The 20,331-nt window shown below is 41.5% G+C and overlaps 1 protein-coding gene across 1 annotated transcript in view; it reads left to right on the top strand.

Moving 5' to 3' along the window:
- SLC5A1 (solute carrier family 5 member 1) overlaps positions 1–18,068 on the top strand; it is a 79,518-nt gene extending 61,450 nt beyond the window's left edge. Inside the window, exons 10-15 of the mRNA XM_019643037.1 lie at positions 1,342–1,449; positions 4,916–5,066; positions 7,736–7,904; positions 11,090–11,305; positions 12,828–12,933; positions 15,942–18,068. Of these exons, the coding sequence (XP_019498582.1) occupies positions 1,342–1,449; positions 4,916–5,066; positions 7,736–7,904; positions 11,090–11,305; positions 12,828–12,933; positions 15,942–16,159 (968 nt within the window). The 3' untranslated portion in view covers positions 16,160–18,068. The remainder of the gene's footprint in view (positions 1–1,341; positions 1,450–4,915; positions 5,067–7,735; positions 7,905–11,089; positions 11,306–12,827; positions 12,934–15,941) is intronic.
- Positions 18,069–20,331: the final 2,263 nt, after the last annotated feature.

The following is a 20,331-nucleotide window of genomic DNA, read 5'->3' as shown; positions in this document are numbered from 1 at the left end:
GTTGGGGGTCACCACAACATGAGGAACTGTATTAAGGGGTTGCGGAATTAGGAAGGTTGAGAACTGCTGCTCTATAGTGTGGACCACTTGAGGTCACAGAACCCGTGGAGTTGCCTTCCTTGGTTTCTCACGTTGACAATTGCTTTCCCTCGTTTTGCAAATTCTCTGAAGTCATGATATGCCTTTAGCTGTGGCTTCTTCCAGCTAATACTTGCTCACTTCTTGCTTAGTCTCATGCAGGCTGTGTACAATGTCCTTAATGTCAGAGGACCCCAGCCAGTCTCTAAGTATCTGCCGCTCTGAGCCCTGTTTCCTGGACCATTTCTTTTGAAGGACTCCCGAGGTTTGCACATTGCTCTCTAGGGTGACAGATTCTTCCTTGGCCCTTTTGTGGCCTCTCCAGCATTGCCAGTTGCATGCATTTTTTGGGTCAGCCATCATAGGTCCAAACTTTCACGGAATATAGAATAATGGCAAAAAAGAGAGCACCACAGAATGAAAGTTGGTGAGCACTCTCTACAATGAAGACAAGGCAGTCTTGGGGCACTTGTTACCATTAGCTGCATGCTCCTAATAGCGCCCTCACACTCTTATACAGGCTTGCCTGTCATGAATAAGTATATCTAACTGAATCGTTTACATTACAATGGCTATAACACACACACACACACACACACAAATATTTGAGATGAATGAGTGCTATAAAGGCAGCACTAAATGAAATACCTGTAGCAGGTACCTAATAAATGTTCGTTGACTTGAATTGTATAGAATTCTATAGAAGTTTCTAGATGTTTCTCCAAGTCTCTAGATCATGTTCTTTCCCCCTCCCAGACTACTTCCTTTCTATCTCTACTCCAGATTATCCACATTATGGAAATAATACCCAACTGCTCTCCCACTAGGGATTTCCCTCAGTTTTCTGGGCATTCAACCCTACTTGCGAGAGCTGCTTAAGCCTCAAATAAATCTCAAAATTAGGAACCATGAGTCACTGTGATCTTCAGGCAAACAAGACAATAGTTACTGCTAAGCTGTGGGGTAGCTGGCTAAAGTCTAAGTACTGTGCTCAACTCCCTTCCCATGCTGAGCATTTCTGTGCTGCTTCCCCTTCCTCTGACTAGGAGCTGTCTTTCTTCCCTAGTCAAAGCCTGGGAATGGTCATGACCAGTGGGAGCAGGGACATGGCATCAAAGGGCTCATCCAGGAGCTGTACTCTTTGTGGAACCATTTCTGGGCCTTGGGCATGAATGTCTTCTTTGAAGTCTTGTTTAAGAAGGTGAATCTTAAAAATTTTTCCCTGATGTCTGTTTGCTGACGTGACTTTTTATCTCTCCACAGAAAAAATTGCCTGCGTCCTCCCCTCAGAGTGTGAGAAATATTGCGGCACCAAGGTTGGCTGTACCAACATCGCCTACCCCACCCTGGTGGTGGAGCTCATGCCCAATGGTGAGAGTTGTCTCCATTGGAAGGGTCTTTCTTGTAGGGAAAGCTTCATTCCAGATGTCCTCAGTTTTTGACCATGTCTTTCCTCAATGGGAAGGAGACATAGGGCTTGGTTGGGCCTTCTGAGATCTGGCACTTGTCCATCAGTCAGGCCTGGAAAGGAAATGATCTGAAATGTGTTAGGGAAAAACATGACTTTTCCATGCTCATCTGGAAGGTCTTTCGTAGCTCTCCAACAAACATTAACATGACAGCCTGAAATATGTGGAGTTTTACCTGGAGAATGAATTGACTTCTAGACTGTTTCAAGCAAAAAACATGGAGAGAAAGCAAGAAGTGGTTTTAGCTCTAGAATGAGGACATTTGAGGCAGTCAATAGATGGGGTCTTCTCACTATAGAGAATATGTTATCTTTGGAACTTGAGAACTTAGAGTCTGGAGTAGTTAGGGGAGGTGCAAATCTCATTAGGTTAAGGGGTCTCAAGAGACCAAAAATTCAAAGGTATTGATCAGGAAAATTTAGAATAAACATATATAAAATTTTATTACTGAAAGGAAACACAGAGATTACCTAGTCAAACATCTTCATTTTACAGTTAGGGAAACTGAGACCTGCAGAAGGAAAGTGGTTTTTCCAAGTCACACAGCAACTCAATGCCTGGCTGACATAACTCTGCTTAAGGCTGGAATTGAGGAATTTGGGATGGTCTTTAAAAAAAAACTTGTTTTTTTTTTAAAGATTTTTATTGGGGAATTGGGGGGATGGGAACAGCGGTGGGGAATTGGGGGAAGGGGAACAGACAAGTTGCTGTCCTTTTGTTCTTCAGTCTAGTTGGGGAGGATGTTGCTTCACTGGCCCAAGTTGGTACCATCATTGCGCTCTTCCCGGGTGAGGCAGATCAGTCGCCGGCTTCTGGACGGCCGCTCACGGTGGCTAATGGCCGCTCACGCTGGCTGCTGGCCACACACGGTAGCCCATGGCAACCCACTGCAGCAGGGGCTGCAGCCTACGCCATCGCCGGCGACTCTCACAGCAGCCCAGCTCCAGGTTGAGCTGTTGTTCAGCATCTTAGCTGTGGAGGGCAGTGTCACTGGCCCTCATATGTGGGATCCGAACCGGGGCCCTCTGGCATCCCAAGCCAGTTCTTAACCATCGCGCCACTTGGCCGGCCCCCCAAAAAAAAACTTGTTTTAAACCATAGACTGGATGCAAGACCTTGGGCAAACCATTTGCATTTAAATTCTATAAATGTGGAAGTAATAGTTAACTATTCATTGAGCTGGGCTGCTTATTAATTGAGGTTGCAATTAGTAAGTGTCACATGGCTCTTGTAGAGTTCTGGCTTGGATTTACACTATCTTCTGGGGGGTGTTTATGGTATTTCTTTAGATTGGCAGATAGACCCTTGGTGAAGACTGTTGCTCTGCACACTGTGTTGGAGTGGAGTGGATTGTACACTATAGAAAGAGACATAGCATGCAGGACAATGAATGCTGTGTTCATCTGTGCCATTACCACTCTTTTACCAGCTGGAATCTGGCTTCTGTAAACACCAAATTCCCCAATGACCTCCTGATGCTGGGTCAAATAGATGTTTTCCATTCCTCATTTTACTTGACTCCTCAGTAGCATTCAGCATTATTGATCATTCATCTTTCTTGAGTTTTCTTCTCTTGGATTCCATAATATGATTTTCTTCTGTTTGTCTTTTTCCCCCCTCATTCTTTTCAGCTGCTCCTTTTGTCTATTTTGTAGATTCATCCTCCTCTACTCAGCCAGTAAATGTTTCCCCACCACTTGGTGGGGAAATTCTGTCCATTTTGCCTCCTAAAACAGCTCATATTCATTAATCTCTATTTTTTACCTTCATCATCTTACTCTGATATACCATTATTTCTTGCCTGGACTGCTGTAAAATATATTCAACAAGTATTTGTTGAGTGAATAAGCAAACGGGAGTTTGATAAGAGTTTGGTATAGAAGGAGAGAGCTGTATCCCAACTCAACAATTAACTGGTGAAGCAAAGGGCAGAGGCAGAGCTCGAAGCCCTACCTACTAACTCCTTGAAATGGACCTCTGTTTTATCAACTGAAACATGAGACAGTTTGATTAGATGATCTTTATAATACCTTCTGTATCTCCAGTAGTCTGTGATCTATGTTATAGGAACTCAGGAGGAGCCATTTAAAAAATCCTCTTGACAAATGACAAAATAATTGGAATGGGCAGCCTTGATCACTCATCTTGCAGGACTGTAGATGAAACTATAAAATTATTCACAGATATAAAACCTACAGGATGGTAGAATCATGTTCCAAAAAGATCTCAAAAGGCAGGAATGTCAATTCCTAACAAGCTGAACTTTAATAGTGATCTATGTCAAATTTTATGTATTTGGGTCCCCCAAACCCAATTGTACAGAAATAGTGCAAGAAACTGAGGATGTTTAGCTTGGAGAAGAGAGAGTTTAAGAGGACATGAGGTTTTTTTGGATATGTGAAAGATGGTAAAGTGGGTAAAGGGTAAGACTTCTTCTGTTGGGTAGCATATGTGTCCAAAGATATATATGTATATATATATATATATATATATATATATATATATATATATATATATATATATATATATATATCAGATTAGCCAGGACTGTCCAAGAGATAGGAGTGGAATTAATAGGTCATATGTTTAACTATTTGAGGAAATGCCAGACTATTTTCAGCAATGGATGTACCATTTTACATTACTGCCAGTAATGCATGTGGGTTCTTATTTCTCCACATATCCACCCACATTTACTATTGTGTCTTTATTATTATTATTATAGTTACCCTAGTGGGTGCAAAGTAACATCTTATTGTAGGTTTGATTTGAATTTTTCTGACGTTGAACATATTTTCATGTGATTATTATCCCCTTGTTTATCTTCTTTGAAGAAGTGTCTACTCAGACCCTTTGCCCATTTTTAATCAGGTTGTCTTTTTATTATTGAGTTGTAGGAGTTCTTTATATATTCTGTGTACTAGACCCTTATTAGATATATGATGTGCAAAATTTTTCACCCATTCAATGGGTTGTATTTTCATTTTCTTGAGAATATCATCTTTTGAATTTTAGTTTAAATGTTTCTGCTATATTATGAATCTTTTGTGTGGGAGACCTTATAAAAGTCCCCTCAGATGGAAACACACACACATATCCCATCACCATCACCAGCAACAGCATAATGATCCAACTACAAAGTATTTACCTCATATATATTTTGTCCCTAGATCTTTGTTGACAGCTATGAGTTTAGAATATAATGTAAAGCCACAGTACATTCCTTAAAATGCCCAGTCTTTCTGGAGAGATAAGTAGAAGACCATGGTGTGGTTTCAGAAGACAAATAAACCTTGAGTCCTCATATTTTATAAGTACAAAATTGCTAAGGTGCTGTGTGTGCCACTCAGAATCCCCTTCTCTTCCAGGACTGCGAGGTCTGATGCTGTCAGTCATGTTGGCCTCCCTCATGAGCTCCCTGACCTCCATCTTTAACAGTGCCAGCACCCTCTTCACCATGGACATCTACACCAAGATCCGGAGGAGAGCAACCGAGAAAGAGCTCATGATTGCAGGAAGGTAAATGCAGCTCCCCATTGCCATGCACCATGAAAGCTTGAATGATCAGAGAGCTTCACTCAAGCTAAGGAAGGCTGGTAGATACTTGGGTAGAATGAGAGTAACCTCTGTGGCTAGTTATCTTTGCCCTTCAGTAGCATTAACTTTATTTTATTATTATTATTATTATTATTATTATTCGTTAGTGGCATTAACTTTAAATTGGAGATCATCAAACAATGCCCCTCTGGAATGAGATGTGACATCAGTGATCATCTAATCTAACCCTCAGCTTATCAACAACAAAAATGAGGCTCATTCTGCCTAAAGACAGGCAGCTGGGACAATGGCAGAGCCAGGACTGGAACTCAGAGCCAACTGAGTCCTTATCCAAAGCTATTTATACCATCCCATGCTGTCCTCCTCAGCCCTCCACACTGCAGCTCTCCTCACTGGCCATCTCTGAGGTCCAGACGCCTCTGATGCCTTGACCCTTGGCTGAAACATTTTGCAGGATCATTTTAAGGATCAAGAGATATTTTGCTTGGGAACACCTTCTGTAGTCTAAAACACCAGGCTATGTGCACATGTAATTGTCAATGGGCTAATGGACACAATAAGATACGGAAAGCAGTAAGCATTGACACATGGGTCAGGTACGCTAATCATCATGATTATCCATGGAGCACTTGGTCTGGATTGAAGACTAACAGAAACTCTGCAATGTTTCTCCATGGGGCAATGGCAGGTCAGCCTCCTCAGGGCAGGTGGAACAAATCTCTGGGATGTCAGTCAGAAGAGAGGTTCTCAGTGAGTGCAGGAAGGGTATGCCACCTCATAGGTGTCATGATCAAGATAGGGCAAAGGAAGGAAGGGAAAACTGATAGATCACTCTCAGGTGACAAGACATCTGGCGTTCAGGAGAGGTCTGACCGGGAAAGAGTCTACTACTGTGCTTCACAGGAAGCAGCACCATTACCCTGACTAATTTTTCCTTAGGAAGGAGTTTACTGGCTTTTCTGTTATTTATAAGGCTTAGGATGCAACATGGGAAGGAAACCATTTTGTTGCTCTGCTCAGGGCTAGACCCATTGGCCCTGAGGTTATGTTGGGGCTAACATTTTTGTGCATCCAATGACTGCTGCCCTGGGACTTATCCCTTGCCTAGATAAGTTTACAGCTACAGAAAACAATCCTGAACTTTGCTGTGGGGACTGTAAGAGTGATCAAGTGTTCAGAGAAGGGAGAGGTGAGCATGGCATGCAGTAGTTGGAGAAGGCTTCTGGTGGAAGGAGACCCTGAGCTGAGTCCAAAATGGTGGGTAGGATTTGGGTGAGTGGGGGGCAGTGGGAAGAACATTCCAGAGGGAGAAATATGTGAGTGAAAACACTGCTTTGTGAAGGTTAGTTTCAGACTTGTTTTTGCCTTAAATTGAGGTAAATGGGACCAGGGAATCACAGCCTTCTTTCTAATTAAATCAAGAGCACAAATAAGAGGCCTAGTCAGGGAACCCGCCAATCTTTTCAGGATTTGAAGTGAAACTCAACAGGAGGAGAGATAGAAATCCCTTTCTATCTAGACCATGTCTTTCTTTCTTTTTTTTAAAGATTTTTATTGGGGAATTGGGGGATGGGAACAGCGCTGGGGAATTGGGGGAAGGGGAACAGACAAGTTGCTGTTCTTTTGTTCTTCAGTCTAGTTGTGGAGGATGTTGCTTCACTGGCCCAAGTTGGCACCATCATTGTGCTCTTCCCGGGCGAGGCAGATCAGTCGCCGGCTTCTGGACGGCCACTCACTGCGGCTGCTGGCTGCTCACGCTGGCTGCTGGCTGCATACGGTAGCCCATGGCAGCCCACTGCAGCAGGGGCTGCAGCCTACACCGTCGCTGGTGACTCACGGCAGCCCAGCTCCAGGTTGAGCTGTTGTTCAGCATCTTAGCTGTAGAGGACAGTGTCACTGGCCCTCATATATGGGATCCGAACCGGGGCCCTCTGGCATCCCAAGCCAGCTCTTAACCATTGCGCCACTCTACTGGTTCTTTATAAACTCTTCTTGACTTACGATTTTAACTTTATTATGAATAAGAAGAAGGAGAAGGGGAAGTAGAAGGAGAAGAAAATAATAATGATAGTTTTTACTATTTATTGAGTGCTTACTATTTGCTAGGTGTTTTACTATAGCTAATCCTTATTTCAACCTTGCAAGTTCAGTCATAGTATTCCCAGCTGCAGATGGAGAAATTGAGACTGAGAGGTAAAGCCAGGTGTCCTATGTCACACAGAAAGAATAAAAATTTGAATCCAGGACTTCCTACATCCAAAGTCCACACCCTTGTTCCCACATTCTACTGTCTCTCAAAGTGGGATTCTGTTATGGTAATGACAAGTCTAGGTTATTGAAAGCCAAGTGCATTTCACTTATTCATAGGCACAGATGACTTTCCCAAGGAGGCAGAATACAGAAGAAAAAAGCCTTAAGAATGAATTTGCTAATTATGTTTCCATGCTGTGGTCATATCATATACACATTTATGTGTATATATTTGCTAGTTATATATATGTGTGTGTGTGTGTATGTGTGTATATGTGTGTGTATATATATATATATACATATATATATGATGCACAGCTATATATATTTATTAATGTAGAGTTATTTATTGACACTCTGTTGTGGGGGTTTGATTTCAGATTGTTCATCCTGGTGTTGATTGGCATCAGCATTGCCTGGGTGCCCGTTGTGCAGTCAGCACAAAGTGGGCAGCTCTTCGATTACATCCAGTCCATCACCAGTTACTTGGGACCACCCATCGCAGCTGTCTTCCTGCTTGCTATTTTCTGCAAGAGAGTCAATGAGCAGGTAGGTGTCATTCATGTATGTCCAGAATAGCCCAATCTGGCACAGAAATTCCCACCTGGATTTGCATATTCTCTGTGGGAGGGATTCTATTTCCCAGAGGTCTCAGGCTGGAATGGATGTGCCTCTGAGGGTTCTTCCAGGGACCATGGGACTCTCATGGGTTTACATTCTCTTGGACTCCCCCTCCTCCTTGTTGCAGGTTCCAAACTAATTCCTAACTAATGACATACATTTTCCATCTAATCTTGGTGAGTTTTTATTAACTGCATGATATTCCTTGGGAAGTTTGTAGCCTCTGGGTGAGCAGCTCCAGAGGAAGTCCTAGCACAGGCCTCCACCTGCAGAGAGCTCGACTCTCCAGCCAGCACTTTTCAGGGCCTCGTGAAGGACAAACTTCTGGTGCTCAAGCAGTTTATATGCAAAACAATGTAAGGTAGATAACAATTGAGGGATAAAACGTGGCATGAAATACTAGTAGAGAGGGGTTCCTAGAAAGACTACATCAGCATGGGTTGAAACTGAGAGGGAAGGGAGGACATTCAAGGCAGAAAGAACAGCATTGCACAGAACTCGGAGATGGAAGTGGAAGGACAGAGATGAAGGTGAGATACTTGTCAGAAATCTTGCCTGGCTTGAGAGGAAGTTTGTGTGTGTGGATAATAAAAGACACAACTGGAGAGGCAGGTTGAGTTGAGGTTAGGCCTGGCCCTTCTGAAAGCCAGGCTAAAGACTTTGGGTCATCAGTGGGGGCACCATCACATGTTTTGAAGCACTATGAAAAAGATTCCTTTGGCTATGCCTTCTGACTAGTGTGTTGCTCAGCTGTCTCTTTATTCAACCATCTCTATGCCTGGGGAAGGTTGGGGAAGGGTGGGGATGCTGACTATAGTTCTTTGTCTGAAACACTGTAAAGGATCACATATATTTGGTTGGAGACAACCCCTTTCTCCCAATAAGACAGAAACAAATACATACCAGGGAAATCACTCCATGGAGTGACCCATGTAATCACTACATGTCTCTCTTCATTCAACATTTGCCATTAGGAAGATAGTCCAGATTCCATGGTGACACAAAACACAGTGTGTCAATACCACCGAGACATCAGAATTGAACCTGAAAGTGATATATACAGGTTAGAGAAATGGGTACACAATGGGATAAGTTTCAGTAGGGATTGGCAGAGGCTGGTTCATTGAGAGATTTCTAAAATACAAGCTAGGAACATGGGGCCAGAAACCCAGCTGGGTATTGTGGTGGACCACAGGCAGATTCAACTCAGCAATGGACCAGGGCTTTCAGAAAATAAGGCTAAGAATTGGGATTGGGATAGATGGTAGATGTTCTCAACTGGGGGTGAGTTTGCCCTCTCCCAGGGACATTTGATGATGTCTGGGAACATTTTTTATTGTTATGATTTGGTTATACTGGTATTTAGTGGGTAGAGCCTAGGAATGCTGCTAAACATTGTATAATATGCAAGATAGCCTCATTCCTGCAACAAAGAATTATCCAGCCTAAATGTCACAGTAAGGAGGGTGAGAAACATCAACCTAGAATCTTCAGAGAGTAGCATGTAGATACTGCAAAGTGATTCTCAGAACTGGTCAGGCACTGTGTTTGCTGAGGGTTAGCTCTAAGTCTTGAGGAAAATGTCAAAGTTTTTCAGATTTTTTTTGAGAGTGTCTCAACAATAAAGACTAAAGGAATAAGAAGAGGCTAATTGCCAAAAGAGAAGGAAAGCCTTAGCAAGTTATATTGATACTATTTACACAAACTAAAGTCAAGAAATAATTTTTTGACTGAATAGCATATGGAGGATGAATGGTGAACACCCATGTTTTCATTTTTCCTTGTTCATTTATTCATCTAGCAGACACTTCCTAATGCCAGACATGGGGCCAGGCACTAGCACCACAAAGTTCCTTCCTTAAGCCAGCTCGCAGTTCAGATGGGAGACAGAGAAATGAATGCATGATTACATAGCAGTGTGGTCAGCTCTGGCATGGAGGTGTGTCCACAGTGCTGCAGTCATAGCCAGGACGATGTGCCGACCCAGCTCTGTCTGGGAAAGAGAGGGGACATTCAAGTTAGAACAAAATTACCAAGAAGGGAAGAGCCTGCGCTTCCCTTCACTCTAGAATGACCTTTGTAAGGCCTGAGACATGAACATAGATGTCACATTTAAGAATAGCTGGTAATTTAGTGCACCTGGAATACAAAGGGTAGGGGTACTGATGGCTAACAAGGAAGCTATTCAGATCTACCCTTGACAAAATCATGAAGGCTCTTTATAGCCCCCTTCTATAAGCTCTCTTTACTTTGTCACTGGTCCTTTTAAAATGTGGCCTCTAGACTCAGACCTGGTCCTCTAGGTGAAGACTGACAAGAAAGAAGGAAGGAAAGAGAAAAGGAAGGAAGGAAGGAAGGAAGGAAGGAAGGAAGGAAGGAAAGAAGGAAGGAAGGAAGGAAGAAAGGAAGGAAGGAAGGAAGGAGTAAGGAAGGAAGGAGGGAAAGAAGGAAAGGAGGGAGGGAGGAATGGAGGGTTAAAAAAAAACCAACCCTGAAAAGTTGTCCCACAATGTTTCTAGTCTCTTAAAGTCTTCTGTAGTTCTAATATGGAAACCCAAGATTTAGTATAAAAACACATAGTATAATTTTATATTCACAAATTAAAAACAGTGACTTTGGAGTTGTAAAAGGGGCTGATGGAAAAGTTGCTTTCTCCTCTATCCCCAAAAACCTGATTTCTTTTTCTATGTCTTCGAAGAATACAAATTACTTCACAAGTAATTACTCTATACCTGAATGTACCTAAATCTGGAGGCTAATGGTAATAGTAGCTGCAAGCAGAGAGATTCAAATTATTTTTAAAGTTAAAGGGAATTTTTGCAATTAAGTCTCTGGGTTGATATTTTAACAAGTTATTAGTCACTTTACCTTATTCTATTATAAATCCTTGTCTTATGACCCAGGTAAAATCACATCATTGACACATGATAAACATGACACCCACTGAAGGCCTGACATAACACTCCTAGCCATATTCGGAACTCTAGTGTTCTGGCTTCAGATGACCCAGAGCTATCATTTATCACACCTTTATTCTTTTGTCTCTGTCCCTCAGGAGTGCACAGCTGTTTTTTTTTTTGTGTTCAGCATCACAAAAAAGTTTTCTTTCACAGGGAGCCTTCTGGGGACTGATCATAGGATTTCTGATCGGGGTGTCCCGTATGATTGCTGAGTTTGCTTATGGAACCGGGAGCTGCATGGAGCCCAGCAACTGCCCAACGATTATCTGTGGTGTGCACTATCTGTACTTTGCCATTATCCTTTTTGTCATTTCTATCATCATCATTGTGGTCATCTCCCTCTTCACTAAGCCCATTCCAGATGTGCATGTGAGTATCCATTTGGGAGACCCATCCTGCCCTTGTTATATTCATACTGCAATAACCATTTTGGTTGCCCTTGGTTCGATTAGACATCTTACACTCACCTGACTAAAATAGTCTGTACTTAGTCTTGGTGCCACGTAGAAGGAAGCAGGATAGGAAACTGTGTGCCAGCAGGGCAGTATAAAGCATGTGTCTTCAGTGGGAGTCCTCACAGAAGTCCACGTTTAAGTCCAGGGTATATATTCTGTGAATCATGCTCCCCAAGTGACAGCTCAGGTACAAGAGAATGAGATCACATGGGCAGGCACTTATGTTTCTTGTAACAGTCTCATGGTCAGAACTTCTAGGGATTCTAGAAGGAAGGGGACATACCAAGTTTCGAAAATCACCACATACAGGGAAATCTGAAGTATCAGTTGCCCTTTATTTTTTCCCAATTAAGCATCTAAACAATTGCCCATAGAAGTCAAGAAATTTCAAACAATATCAAAGTCCTCAAGACTTCAAAAATGGCAAGTATTCTTATTTATCTCTAGATGTTGCCCTTGATTTAGGGTATATTCACAATCTTCCCAATGCAGATGATGAACAATTATGGGCCAATTTTACCATAAGCAATATAGCCTGGTAACCCAGCACAACTGACATTCTGCCCTTTCCAGGTTTCCAAGGAACAGAGCTGGAGAGTTAACCCATGATCATCATATTTGTCCATAGAGAAAGAGAAAGGGTTTAGTTAACCAATTACTCACACATACACAAATACAGGGATTTAAGAAATCCCTAAGAGACCTTCAGCCTCATTGCTAAATTTTCAAAGCTGTGACCAACAAAAACTGCTCTTATAGCAGCAGAACCACCATCATGTTTATTGGCCAAATCTGTCACATGCTTTCTTTGTGTTGTATTAATTGCTTCCTGATACCTGTCTCTGAGTTGCAACCCCAAACATATTTACCTCCATGCATCCTCTTGGAGTAGAGAAAGCAAAGTAGTCACCAAAGAGGGCATGGCTGGGATGAACACACTGCATTGATTTTTAGACTTTAAATTTCTGGTTTCATGGCAATAGAGACTGTGCCTCCAGCTCTTCCTTGTTCTAAGTGGCTCCTTATTCTATAGGCTTTCCCCCCATTATATGATAAACACAAATGCAAAAATCTGATCTTACACTGCTGACCTGGACAAATAGGTGTCTAGTCTTGTTTCAGAGCTCCAGTGCTAAAAGGAAAAGATTCATTTATCATATGTAGCAAGTGTTCATTCATTCAAAACATTTCTGTATTCAAGGCAGCCTCTTAGCCTCAGAACGTGCATGTATCATAAGGGCTAATGTTTATATGTGTATGAATGATTTACATCTAAGTTCCTAACATATTTAGATATAATGCTATGGATGGAAACTGTTATCTATGCTCTTGTTGGTACTGAGAAACTTCTTGATGCATATCTCTTTGTTCTCCTAACTTCTTGGCCCAAGACAGTGTTTGAATCCTTCTGCTAACCTGTTCTGCTTTCTCCACAGCTCTACCGCCTGTGTTGGAGCCTGCGCAACAGCAAAGAGGAACGTGTTGACCTAGATGCAGGAGAAGAGGACATCCATGAAGCCCCAGAGGAGACCATTGAAATAGGTGATTTTTGACTCAGAGCCTATTCCTGAGCCCTAAAAATTTATTCCTACAACAACTAGATCACTACTGAAGCCTTCACTAAATGCCATCATCAAAGCTCAGCTCTCTCTCCTAAAGGGAGTGGGGAGCCGGATGAGGGCAAGATGAATAAATAGGTTTTAGGATGTTCACTCTGAAGCCTGGTTAAGGGGAGGAGAGAGGTACAGAATCATCACAGCCCCCTCACCACTTATACTTTACAATGCCCAGTGATTAAGTGTGGGTGAGAAATTTGCCCCCTTGACTTGATTTGGGGCATGGCCAGGGACAAGAAAAGAGTTAGAGGTCTTCTGACCTAGCCCGTGAGTTGAAAGCAGATAGAATCAAAGCTATGGTCAGGTCTAGTAACCAAGCTAATATCAGGGGGATGGAATAGAGGCTCTGGGATCTTATGTCTTGCTGGTTTACCACATCAGATTTAGAAAATAGAATTTTTCTGGAAGTCCAGTGAGATAATGCTTAATGTCAGAGACTTATCTGATCATGGAGAAATTTCTTCAATTTCTGTGTTGCAACCTCTTTTTCTTTTTCTCTATGTAGAGGATGGTTGTGGAGATGTGTGGTGTACAGAGGTGTGGGAGCTCAATGTCATATGTAATTTACCTGGCACTAGGCTGAAGGTTTCATCATTCTATCTGAAGGGGAGCACATATACAGCCGAACAAGTTCTGAATCTGGCCACCAGGGATATCATAGAATCCTAAATCAAGAAAGGGCCCTAAGATCATTTGGTCGTATCATCTCATTTGACAGACTTGTAAATTTAGGTCTTGGAATGGAGAGGCTTTGCCTATGGATGGTCCCTGCTCTGATACAATCTGCTTTTGATCTCTAAAGACCTTTCAGTTATGAAACCTGTGACTCAACAAGTGCTGGAAGGAGCCTGGAGCCACAGGCAGGTTACCATGGTGCTGAAAGGCAGCACCTTTCTGCTTCCCAGAACAGTTAGGAGTGAACATACCCCCTATTTCTCCCACCTCCAAAAATATCCCCACATTGAGTGAGAATACCATAGATTTTAAAGGGACATAGATGAAGAGTGTTTTTAATGTTCTAATGTGGAAGAAAAGGTTAGTTTCACACTAGAGAACAAAGTTAAGACTAGTGGTTGGAAAGAACTCATCTAGTTTTAATTCAAAGTAAGGAAGCAGGATGGTGCAGAGACAGAGTATGGGACTTGGATTCAGGAAGAACTGAGATTGAATCCTGGCTTCTCTACTTATTACCTTGGGCAAATGTTTCTAAAGCTCAGGCTTCTCACATAAAAGTATTCTAAATGATAGCCTATACTTCATAGCACTGTTGGAAACATTGAATGAAATAATGCTCCATGATAGAATTGGCAATAATTATCACCATTATGGTTGCAACTAAGGAAGAGTTTTTTGAGTTTGGCTGGAAAGGGGTAAGTGGCAAGTGTACATCTATTAAGGATGCTTAAAGGGGACTCCCACGCTGGCTAGAGAATTAGCTTAGTGACTTCTGAGGTTTATGGCAGCACTGGAATTCTGTTGTTTCTTTATGAGCTCATGGTGAAATCATACTGACACCCTGCCCTTAAAGTACAATAAACTAAGATCTCTAGAGGACTTTTACAGACAATGGGTATCATCCTCATCATTCTCTGAGAAACAGCATGAGGTTTCACCCTTATATCATTATCATTACCACCACCATCATCATGACAAATAATGATGTGATTATAATATGTTTAAATTATGAATTAATTTAATCACTCTAGTCTAGTGATTCCTTTTGGTGCCACATTATCCCTTTAAAGCAGGTAATGCAAGTATAATTCTTCCAATTTTATAGATGAGTAAAATGAGGTCTACAGACTTTCTCAAGGCCACTCAAATTTTTAGTGACCCAGGCAACCATGAATTTTTCACTTGGGCTGTTTGTGAGCCCAAATCTTTGTTACTTCTTCCCCATTCTCCTATTATGGTGAAGCAGACCAAAGTAGAGTGGTACAGGGAGGCTTGTCTCTTTTATGTGTGTGAGAGAAAAGAGAAACTAGGAGGAGACTAACACTTCTTGACACCTACTATGCACTGGATGCTCTCTCATTCAATCTTACAATGAAGAAGGCATTTTTCCAATTTTACAGATACAGACAATGATAGGTGAATTAACAAGGTCATAAAACTGTGTTTTTGGTTCTAGTTCTGACACACATATGTGCTTGACCACTGAGGTTCTTTCCAGTTCTAAAATTCTGCGACTTAAAAATGGGAGAATGGAGAGCAGTGGTCCCTGACCATGGTTCTGAAAACACAGTGGGATCAATTTCATATCTAGAGAATTACAGACCTGACATTCTAACCCAGATCTGTCTACCATCAATGTCACACCTGGGCTCAAAGGAGAGATTCAGTTCCCTTGGTGGCATCCATTTTGAATGGCAGGCCATTTGGATGGTTTAATTCAGCAGTATTGATATGCAACATCAGATCTTAAGCCCTGAAACTGTTGGTCACCGCTGCTCTGTATCAGGAACTGTTCAGACCAATTCTTACTACATGGTTGGACATGTTGTGAAGTCTTGGGATTTTCAGATATAGCCAGTGAACTTCTGAGTCATGCAATTCTCATTGCTTTCCAGTAATGTAGCAAAAAGATATGTTTATGTGTTTCAGAGGTGTTACAGCTCCCCAACCCATTGTTAACACGTGTCTCTCATAAACTATCATTTTCTGTTTGATTTTGACTGTTCTAAATAAAAATGTATTTATTTGCATTGGGCCTGATAGAGATAAAATGTAGGCTAGCTGATCATAAGGATGTAAAATACGTTTATTAACATCATCTTGTCATTAAGTTCACTTGACTATTTTATATAATTTCTATTCCTGTAATTAAGAAAATTGGGAAATATCTGCAGAATGGCAGATGTTCCACTGCAAACCTTTTCTAGTCCTTCCTGCTTCTGTGTTCAATAATCCTTTTATGCCTTTCCCCTGATACAGAAGCTCCTGAGGAGAAAAAAGGATGCTTCAGGAAGGCCTATGACCTGTTTTGTGGCTTGGACCAGCAGAAGGGTCCCAAAATGACAAAGGAAGAGGAGGCAGCCATGAAGCTGAAGATGACAGACACCTCTGAGAAGCCTTTATGGAGGACAATAGTGAACATCAATGGCATCATCCTGCTGGCTGTGGCTGTCTTCTGCCACGCTTTTTTTGCCTGAGTCCTGCCTTTTGGTGCAGACTGTGCTCATAAAGGCCAGACTCTTTACTCCGCCTCCCTTTAGTCCCATTCTGTGGTGTAGAAGGGAAACCAACCAGTTGTAAATTTTGCCCAGTTGATAAATGTGTACGTGTGTAATTACAGTCTAGCTGGAGGAAAATCATTCATTTGTTGTTAACTTATGTATTTGAGGCCAGTGTGACACAGTCAACTGTACATATTAGAGCTTCAGAAGAATAGTCTACTCATTCATGAAAGGGCAGACTACGAAACAGAAGCCTCATGATGTCTGATGTCAGTTTGTAGATTCAGCGTGTTAACATTGTGACTCTTGAATATTATTTTGAGTTGTGGTCTTCTTGGTTCTGGTCACTTTCCCTATCTGATCTGCCTCATCTTTTTTTTTTTTAAAGAAAAAATTTCACCCAATCATCTTATCCCTGTCAAGTTATTCCTGGCAAAGAAAAAATCATTCTGATAAACTGATGAACACATTGAAGCTGAGGATGGGAGTTTGTTGGAGTCCCTGCCCTGGGTATTAGCTCTTTGAAGGAGAGGTCTGGGAATATCAATGCTTACCCCAAAGGTAGGGACCGAGGCACCAGCCTCAGGCCAGTGGGGAAAACAGATAATCTAGAGTCAAGGGGATTTTCTGGTCTTTGTAAAAATGTTCTTTGGGGGTTCCTTGTGTTTGGGATTTCACTCGTTTTATCATTTTCTGTACCTAGAATGTCTAAGCCATTTAGCTATGTTTGTGAACTGAATGAATGATATAGCATTTATTTATAAACACTTGCTTTATTTTTATGTAAATCTGGCCCTTGACTAACCTTTTCTTGTAGTGACACAAAGTACACACCCTGGTGACTATTATTAATTACAAATGTTTCCAGATGTCACTCTTCCTCATGGTGTGGATGTTGACATACAGGTTTAGAAGCTGATTCTATGTCACATCATACAGCAAATGTGCCTCATGGGGGGCATCTGTCGTCTCAACGCAGCTGTGCTCTCCTGAAACACTAACACAATTAGCCTGAGATGCTCCTCTCCATGAATTCATGTGACCACTGCCCTTCCTCTTCTCAGGTGTCTAGATTTGTGATCATCCATTGACCAAGGTCAGCGTCAGTGGTTTCTGTTCCTGGTGGTAATGCTCAAGAGAAGTAGATTAGCCAAGAGAAGTAGATTTCTTGTTAAACCTGTTTGTTTCCTAGGGATAATTTTTTAAAATTTAACTTAATTAGTTAAATTTAACTCTTTTTAATTCCACCTGTGAAATCCCAATTATATTGTAATATAATCTTATGGAAGTGAAGAAAAAGTCACAATGTTAATATTGACTGATTTCAGGCTAGCTTAGAAAAGAGCTGGGACCTGAGGTTCAATGGAGCTGAGAGTAGTTCCTGGGTGGAAAAATGGTTCAACAGGTGAAGGAATGGCTTGTTCTTGTGGAAGGAAGGAAACCCAGAGAACACTATTTGATGTGCCCTCATAGTCCCCTTCAGGTAGGCAGAGAAGAGGGGAAAGTGGAGAATTTCACATGGCTAGCATTACTCAGCCTACTCAGTTTTATGTAGAGTTAGTGGTATTTTTGAGCTTTAAGAGGATAAAGGCAGGGTATTGGAAGCTGGTGGAAAGAGTGGGCACAAAGTATCTAGATCATTTTGGATTCTGTTTCTGCTTAGCCAGATTCACTTTTTATATTATGGTAAATTATTGTGTCTCAACTGTGTATTTTTCTCTTTGAAAAATGGGGACGTTGGTGCTTATAGCATCTACTTACCTCCTCTGAGTGTGACAGGTCACTTTATAAAGGGGATGGTAGATAGATACATGATAGGTGCCATACAGATGTTATATTAAGCTTAATTTAGTCCCATACATTAAAATGTATTACTTTGATAAAAATAAACACATTGAAAAACTGTAACATCCAGATTTCCTGTTTTTAGAGATTTTAGATAAATACTGACTATGTCTGTGGTGAGCTTTAGTTGGCACAAGATATGGATGAAGAAGCAAGAGCCAAGACAGTTGAGAACAGAGTATAGCTACTTGAACAAAATGTAGTAAAGTTTGAAAGTTATTTCAAGATCTCTAGTAAATATGAGATGAGTAGCTCTACCTTCAATGAATAATGTCCTGTTAGAACAGACTGAACTGCTTGGGTAACCAGGGACCAGTAAGTGATAAACCGTACTAGAATAATTGCAGGAGTGCAGGGAAGAGCAATTATTTTCCTCAAATGGAAGATGAGTCCTTTGGGACAGAGTGATTGCTTATTAATGCTCAGTTTATAGAACTGAAAAAATCATATCCTACCGTGCAAAAATAGATAGATAAATCAGTCAATCAATCAATCAATCAATCAATCAATCAATCTTCTTTAAATATGGATGACACTCAAAATGAAAAGACAGGCCTCCTACCCTGCAGAGTGAGGTTGTTCCCAGGACCTTTGAACTACCTGGGAACATTGATTACTTCTGTGTAGCTGAGCCAGGCATTAGTGTTTACTTAGAGAAATTTCTACCTTTAAGGACACACTGGAACCCACTCTTTGCTAGTGCTGAAGTTACCATCTCCTAAAAGTTGCACGGCAGCTTGTCCTGTGTCACAAAAGCAAACCTTGGGAGAAAAACATATATGTACTTAGTTGGAGGAGAGAGGTTTCTGAATATTGACCTCCAATTCCATCCCAAGAAAACTCCTTCTAACCTTTGAATTTGATCGAGGGAATTGGAACTCTTTGAATAAGGTGCTGTTGCCTTGGAAGGTTGATGGGGATGGAATGAGGGAGTTGTGGGTGAGGTTAATGGAGCAGCATTGTTTGACTCTGGAGGATTCAGAACCAGTGTTGTTCAGTCCAAAAGCCCCACATTGCATCCCTGACTCAGCCAGCTTTTGTAGTCCTAAGAACAACTCAAAGAACATGTGATTGGATACAAGTCATTACATGCTTGGAGAACTGGTAGCAAATGTCCACTTGCTAAAGGTACCTTCTTTACACATGAGTGATGGCAGAATATGTGCATGCACTTCAGAATCAAAGGGCTTAGAGCAGTGGTTTGCAAACTATAGTTGTATCGGAAACCCTGGAGGACTCACTAAAACATAGGTTGCTGGGATCCACCCTCAGAGTTTCCCATTCAGTAGGCCTGAGAATTTGACAGATCATTTTGATGCTGCTGGTTTGGGGAGCACACTCTGAAAACAACGACTTAGAATGAACTCACTGAGGCTTCACTTCATACCAAAGGCAGGCAGAACTAAGAGAACCTCTTTCCCAGGCCCTATTTGGAGACTTAGTGATGTTTCAGGACCAAAATTCTTTTCTGAAACCAAAGGTATGTAGGTATGGCTGAGGTGCATTACAATGTCAAAGTACAGAAGAATCTTCCCTACTGACCTTTAGGACCCATCTGCTGAATTCTGACTTCACCCCACCAAGATGTCCAATGCCTGACACTTTACTAGCTTGACTTCTATTTTATATTTGGTACTCATCGTATATCATATTATATACTGGCCCTTAAATTCAGTCTCATGGATGGAATGTTTTGCAGATAAGGGTGTGGTGAGAGCAGAAAGCCCGAATATTTATTTGGCATCTTCTCTGGGCCAAGCCTTTTAGGCAATATGAAATGCCCTCACCTAATCTTTACAACAGTTCCATGAAGTCTGCATTACATTTAGTTGAGGTTGAGGGATTCAGGAATGTATCCAAGATAAAGACCTTGGTGTTCATGGTCTAGGGGTTGACAATCCCTCCTCCTTGCTACATAATTTCTCAGAGCAGCCTACCAACAGTGACACAATGTTTCTCCTTCAATTCCAAAATCCCTGGAATGGAGTGGGGTGTGAACAAGTGAGGAGACCAATATCTATTGAGCACCTACTTATTAACATTAAGAAAAGTTATAAATTTATAACATTTGAATCTGTGAGTTAAGCTTTCCTGTCTCTGTTTTCAGATGAACAATGAAGATTCAGGGAAGTTGATTGCTTTGCTCAATCAAGGTGGGCTTCTCTCTAGATCCTGTACTCTTATTTTTTGTTTGGGTGGATATCTCCTCCTGACCAAATAGTGATAGGAATATATCTTTTCTGTCAGATCAGCTTCTACTCTTCCATGAAGGCTCTTTCAAGACTCTCAGGATGTGGATAATG

The sequence above is a fragment of the Hipposideros armiger genome, unplaced genomic scaffold (assembly GCF_001890085.2).
Source record: "Hipposideros armiger isolate ML-2016 unplaced genomic scaffold, ASM189008v1 scaffold_75, whole genome shotgun sequence".
NCBI lineage: Eukaryota > Metazoa > Chordata > Mammalia > Chiroptera > Hipposideridae > Hipposideros > Hipposideros armiger.
This window is presented reverse-complemented; position numbering and strand designations above follow the sequence as displayed.